General features: G+C 59.9%; 1 protein-coding gene across 1 annotated transcript in view; it reads right to left on the bottom strand.

Annotated features, from left to right (window-relative positions):
- Positions 1-384: 384 nt before the first annotated feature.
- Positions 385-6557, bottom strand: part of STRIP1 (striatin interacting protein 1) — a 9653-nt gene continuing 3480 nt past the window's right edge. The window contains exons 7-20 of the mRNA XM_026864367.1: positions 5770-5897; positions 5123-5305; positions 4798-5015; positions 4482-4547; positions 4205-4268; positions 3254-3325; positions 2923-2997; positions 2639-2736; positions 1954-2080; positions 1761-1861; positions 1495-1561; positions 1116-1220; positions 637-841; positions 385-392 (exon numbers count right to left, since the gene is read on the bottom strand). Of these exons, the coding sequence (XP_026720168.1) occupies positions 385-392; positions 637-841; positions 1116-1220; positions 1495-1561; positions 1761-1861; positions 1954-2080; positions 2639-2736; positions 2923-2997; positions 3254-3325; positions 4205-4268; positions 4482-4547; positions 4798-5015; positions 5123-5305; positions 5770-5897 (1517 nt within the window). The remainder of the gene's footprint in view (positions 393-636; positions 842-1115; positions 1221-1494; positions 1562-1760; positions 1862-1953; positions 2081-2638; positions 2737-2922; positions 2998-3253; positions 3326-4204; positions 4269-4481; positions 4548-4797; positions 5016-5122; positions 5306-5769; positions 5898-6557) is intronic.

Raw genomic sequence — 6557 nt, forward strand, 5'->3', positions numbered from 1 at the left:
GGCCTGGCGCTGGCTCCTTGGCTCCAGAGACTCAGCCCCCCTCTCTGCACCCTCCTGGCAGGGAGTTGCAGAGGGCCAGGATGTCTCCCCTCAGCCTCCTCTTCTCCAGACTGAACCCCCCCAGTTCCCCCAGCCGCTCCCCAGCAGACCTGTGCTCCAGACCCTGCCCCACCTCCGTTGCCCTTCTCTGGCCACACTCGAGTCACTCAATGGCCTTTTTGGGGTGAGGGGCCCAAAACTGAACCCACTCATCGAGGGGCGGCCTCCCCAGTGCCCAGCACAGGGCTCAGATCCCTTCCCTGTCCCTGCTGGCCACGCCAGTGCTGACACAAGCCAGGATGCCATTGGCCTTCTTGGCCCCCTGGGCACACTGCTGGCTCCTTTTCAGCCGGCTGGCAATCAAACCCCCCAGGCCCCTCTCTGACACACAGCTCTCCAGCCACTCCTCCCCAAGCCCTGCAGCGCTGCTGGGGGAAACACGCAGCCATTGCCAGCCCTTTCTTTCCCTCTTCCCCATGATGCCAACACCCCAAATCCCTCCCTGCACCCCAGGTTTAAGGGCTGCACACCAGCAAAGGGACAGCTCTGGGCACAGAACTGTGTGGAGCAGGAAGGGGAATGCTGTGAAGGATGTACCGTTGCCATAAGCCCAGTCGTCGTTGAGACGGTGCCGCACTTTCTGGTAAATGGCCGACATGGTTTTCATGTTGCTCTTCCTCCACTGTCGGCCCAGGTACTTGGTCTGCACCTTGAGCAGCTTCAGCACGTAGAGCTGCATCATGGCCTGCTTCACCTTCAGCGCCCGCTTCAGGATGGGGGCTGACTTGAACACCACCAGCATCTGCAGGGAACAGCCCCCCCCCAGCAGCGGGGAACAGCGGGGGGACACGGGGATGGGGGGTACGTCCCATGGGACAGGTGCCAACCACCTCCTCCAGCACCCCCAAGCCCTCCCCTTGCAGCACATGCTCTCCCTCTCTCACCTCACACTCCCCAGTGGGGTTTGGGGTGCAAAGGGCACCCCAAGGCATCCACAGCCCCCTCACCCAGTCCAGGCTCCCAGTGACAGCCCAAGTCCAGCTGGGCTGAGCTCCGGGAGGTTCCCCAGCCCTCACCATGGTGCGAGAGTGCTTCCACTTGGTCAGTTTGTTGAGGATGCGCAGGAGGTTTATGCAGGAGAAGAGGTTCCTCCAGCAAAACTGGTTGTTGTCTCCAGCTTCCTGTGGGAAAGTGGAGGCAGGGGTCAGGCAAGAGAGTGGAGTGGGGATCAGAAGGGGCTGTTCTGGTCCAAGGATCCTTGTTCAAAGCACAGCAGACAGGCAGGAGATGTCTGCCAGCCCCACATCCCCCCCCCCCAAAGCCCCAGGGGACAAGCACAGGAGTGCTGAGGGTGCCAGGGCTGGGTGCTGGAGCCCTGCTGCCTCCCCGCACTCATGATCCTCCCCAGGAAGGACCCCAGGGTGCCAGGACCTGGCAGAGAAGGCAGAGACTCACCAGGCTCTCTGCCGTCAGCTCCGGCAGCTCGTGCACCACACAGTACGGGTAGTCCAGGACAGAAATGCTGCAGGAAGGTGAAGTGGTGTCACGCTGCTCCCCCAGATCCTACCTGGCTTGAGGGCAACGCAGCCCCACACCTCCCACCCACCAGAGATCAGCTGCAGTGGGCACTTCCCTGGGTCTACCTGCACCCAAACCTGCAGCCAGTGGAGTGGCAAAGCAAGCAGGGACCCCCTCCCCAAACCTGCAGCCCCCTTCACTACCTGTTCTTGGCAGTGATGTAGGACATGATGTTCTGGTTGAAGAACTTCAAGATGAGTGGGATGCAGTTGGCGAAGACCAGATGCTGGGCCATGTACTCAAACTGGGGAGAAAAGCGGGTGAACGGGGACCCACCCTGGGTCCTGCCCATCCCCAAAGCCCCGCGTAGGGCGGCTGGACCCTGACCCGCCTCACCTGGTAGATGTGATTCAGCTTGAAGTGCTTGAGGAGGAGGAGCAGCACGGCAGAAATGGCTTTGACAATGATCTCCTTGTGCCGATTGACGTCCACCCCCAGCTTCATGCTCTGCAGCACTGTGGTCCTGGGGGAACACAGAGAGATCTCTGGGATGGGGGACACTGTCTGCACGCCGCCAGCCCCCACAGTATCAGTGGACAGTCCTGCCATCCCTTGGGCTCCCAGCAGCCGCCCACAGCCAGCTCACAGAATCCCAGAATCATCCCAGTTGGAAGAGCCCCTGAAGCTCCTCCAGCCCAACCATGACCCTCACCCTGACCGTTCCCAACTCCCCCAGATCCCTCAGCGCTGGCTCAGCCCGACTCTTCAACCCCTCCAGGGATCCCGGGGACTCCCCCCCTGCCCTGGGCAGCCCATTCCAATGCCCAACAGCCCCTTCTGCACAGAAATCCTTCCTCAGAGCCAGCCTGACCCTGCCCTGGGCAGCTTGAGGCCATTCCCTCTGGGCCTGGCACTTGTTTTTACCAACACACAATTCCTGACATGCCACCGAGCAGAAGATTGTCAGGTCGCCCAGGAGGCCTCAGCACAGCCCCAGAACTCCCCTGCCTGGCTGCCTCCCGTACCTCCTTCCCTCCTCACCACCACCGAGCCCCTCTGCTCGCCCTCCGCGGTCACTCACGGCATCTCCTCTGGCAAGACGTCTGCCAGGATGTTGATGGAGTCCGTCTTGGCTTTGGAGGTGGGGGCTGCAGCCAGGAGGATCTTCAGCAGAGCGATCTGGGGAGAAGGAAGAGATGGAAAAGGGGATGGGAGTGGGGGGACCGGCCACAGGACCCCCCCTCCCCGCCGCAGGAGAGAGTAACAGGGATGTACATGCAGGGAGGGAAGAAAACCTGGGGGCACCCCTGGAAAGGGATGGAGCAGTGGAGGGAACCCAGGACCCCCCAGTGCTCCCCAGCTCACCATGTACTGTGGCAGGCTTGGCAGGAGGCCCTGGTACAGGATCTCTGCAGGGACTTGCTCCACTTCTTCTTCCCCCTGGTGCCAGGAGAGACCAGAAAACCTCACACCAGGAGCTGCCACTGGCGTGTGGGCCTGGCTCAGCCCCAGGCTCTACAACCCTAAGGGCAGGATACCCCCAACTCCTGCCCAAACCTCCCCACACCCCCCACCTGCTGCCCCAGAAAAACTGCTCCTCTCTCCTCAGCAGAGCAAACATCCCAGCCCTGCCAAAAGCCAAAAGGCCCAGCAGGACCAAACACCCCCAGCCCAGGAGCTTCATCCCCACACTCACCCCGGAGAGGGGGGAGCGCAGGTACTCATCCTCCATGTGCACTTGCACCTCCGCGATCGACGTATACTTGTGCTGCACAGGGAGAGAGAGCGGGGGGTCACACCACAGACCCATCCCCCCACGATGCCACCAGCCCCAGCCTGGTCCCATCATCTTTATAAGTCCCTCCAGGGACCTCTGTTAATCCTGTTGCACTGGTGATGGGCAGGGGAGGTGACAGTCCCCCTGTGCTCTGCACTGGTGAGGCCACACCTGGAGCGTTGTGTCCAGGTTTGGGCACCTCAATATGAGAGAGATCTCGAGGGGCTGGAGCGAGGGCAGAGGAGGGCAACGAGGCTGGGGAAGGGCCTGGAGAATAAATCCTGTGAGGAGCCAGGGAAGGAGCTGGGAGTGTTCAGTGTGAGGAGGAGGAGGCTGAGGGGAACCCTCATCCCTCTCTGCAGCTCCTGACAGGACACTGCAGAGAGGCTGGGGCTGGGCTCTGCTCCCAGGGGATCAGGGACAGGACAAGAGGGAACGGCTGGAAACTGCAACAGGGGAGGTTTAGGCTGGACATGAGGGAAAACTGTTTCCCAGCAAGAGTGGTCAGAGAGTGGAACAGGCTGCCCAGGGAGGGGGGAGTCCCCATCCCTGGGGGTGTTTAAGGGCCGTTTGGATGAGCTGTGGGGGGATGTGGGGTAGGGGAGAACTTTGTAGAGTCGGGCTGAGGGTTGGACTCGATGATCCCGAGGGGCTTTTCCAACCTGAATGATTCTGTGATTCTGTGCTGGCATCACCTCTGAGACAATTCCAGTAAGACAGAGATGAAACTAGCAAGAAAAGGGGCTTGGCCAGCCTAGGAGGCCTCTCCCATCACAGGAAAATACCACCCCTGGCCCTGACTTGTGATCGGTGCAGGGGAATGGGGAAGAGGCACCCACACAATTTGTGGGAAGTTGTCAGTGTACTCACCAGCTTGAGGGTTCTGATGCTCTCGTGGATGGGCCGGGGCAAGCCCACCACGGTGTTGGTGTCACTAGAGAAAAGGGAAAGAGCCAGGCTGGGTGCAGGCAGGGGCAAACCTGGGCCACCCATGGGTGGGTCAGAGATCAGCCACCCCAGGAAGGTGCCGGCGATCTCAGGATTTCTCTGCAGCTAAGCCAAAGGCAACAGCAGCCTCCATATTAGCAGTTTCTACCACAATCCCCCCAAATCGGCAGCCCCCCAGGGTGGCTCTGCAGGAACCCACCTGCCCAGTGTGTAGCCGATAAACTTGCTGCGGCTGGACTCCAGGAACATCTCGATGTCCTTCTCCCTGCAGCAAAGGGAAAAAAGGAAGAGTCACATTTTTCTGTCTGCCTAGGCACGCCACAGCCCAGGGCATCGGGAAAATCCTCATGGACAGATACAGGAGATGGTGCTGAGCCCAGCACATCAAGAGAACTGCCACCAAAGTGACCGCCCCGTCCCCAACATCTTCCGCATGCCCCTGCTGAAGTTCTCAGTATTTAAGAGCCTCCGTTTTCCACTCCAGCTCTCCCTGCAGATCAGCCCCAGAGACTCACCGGACCTTGGGGGCCCACGGCAGCCCCTTGGGGCAGGTGATGCGGTCGCTGGGGGGATGCTGGGTGGGCGGAGGCATCACTTCATCCCGTTCGAGGGGGAAGGTCTCTCCCTCCAGGCTGTTGTCGTCATCATTTTCCTCCTCTTCCTCACGGGAGTCGTCAGCTTTGTAAGGATCCCGCTCATTAAAGGCGTCGAGGTTATCCTGCTTAATCAGGGCCTGGAGAGAGAAGAGCAGGCAGGTGAATATCCCGGGGATGTTGCTCCAAGGTCGGTGTCCAGACCCCTCATTAACATCACCGTCCCCAGCCCCTGGGCTGGCCTCACCTTGTGTTCGCGCCGGCCTCGCTTCTGCTGCTGCTCGATCAGGTCGGAGGCGGAGGCGGGTGGGGAGGCAGCTCGCATGTTGCGGATGACTTTAATGCTGTCCTCCGGGAGGGGCGGGAGGCCCAGGATCTCCCGCTTCTCCGCCTTCATGCTCTGGAGCTCCTCAAAGCCCCCCAAAGTGCACTGCAAAGGAGATCACAGCAGCCTGAGCACAGGGGACTCCCCAGCACACGGCCCCAGGGGTTTCTCCACCTGCCCTCCCCAAATTCACTCTCCTCGAGTCCCAAATCCTTCCCCAGGGTATAAAGGAAGAGCTGCCTGACCCCATGCTGCTCCTGTCACTGTGAAAGACAGAAGGGACAGGAGGGTGTTCAGGCATCCACAGCTGAAGTGTCTGGACCTTTTCTTTCATGCAGACCCCAGCCAGGGACCTCGCTTTGGGTCCATCCTTGGTATCCAACTGCAGACCCCAAAATCCAATGCTCCCCACACCTGGAGGTGGGCTTACCAGGCTGCAAACTACTCAGCTGAATGCCAGAAAAAAGAGGATGGAGCAATTACAGGCAGCTCTGAGGGCAGAATTTCCTTCCTCTGCCAAATGTCAAACCACAAGACGCGTGTCAGCACACCCGGTGGCCTCTCCTTACCAGCACAGTCTTCCAGAGCAAGAGCAGCACCTTCTTCATAGGGAAGTGCGGAGCGTGGCCGCTGCAGAATTTGGTCACCATCCCGAAGAGCATGACGGAGAAGGGCTCGTTGTTGTACAGGGGGGCTCCTGGAACCACACAGCAGCAATAGCCAGGCACTCCTCATCCCTGTCCTCACCCTGACCACCAGCACCACCAGCCCCTGCACCCTCACACCCACCATCCTTGAGATCCTCATTTCACCCCAGACAGCTCCTCTCTTCCTTTCCAAGGCTTTGTAATCTCCATAATTTCTTACCTCTGTGTTGAGAGGAAACGACAGCCCCAATAGAGTTTTCTCCCCAGGGAGAGAGCACGCAGACAGCAGAAAAGGCTGGCTGGCTTCCTCTGCTCATCTCCCTTGGCCCCACCAGCACAGTTCAGCCTAGCAGAAACCAACCCAGTGCTGCCAGCCCCTCCTAACTGAGACCTAGAGCCAAACCCCACAGAATCACAAAATCATTCAGGTTGGAAAAGCCCCTCGGGATCATCGAGTCCAACCCTCAGCCTGACTCTACAAAGTTCTCCCCTACCCCACATCCCCCCACAGCTCATCCCAACGGCCCTTAAACACCCCCAGGGATGGGGACTCCCGCCTCCCTGGGCAGCCTGTTCCACTCTCGGACCACTCTTGCTGGGAAACATTTTTTCCTCATGTCCAGCCTAAACTTCCCCTGTTGCAGTTTCCAGCCGTTCCCTCTTGTTCCGTCACTAATTCCCCGTGAGCAGAGCCCAGCCCCAGCCTCTCT

The sequence above is a fragment of the Athene cunicularia genome (genome assembly GCF_003259725.1).
Source record: "Athene cunicularia isolate RWA chromosome 26 unlocalized genomic scaffold, athCun1 chr26_part2, whole genome shotgun sequence".
In the NCBI taxonomy this organism is placed as follows: Eukaryota; Metazoa; Chordata; class Aves; order Strigiformes; family Strigidae; genus Athene; species Athene cunicularia.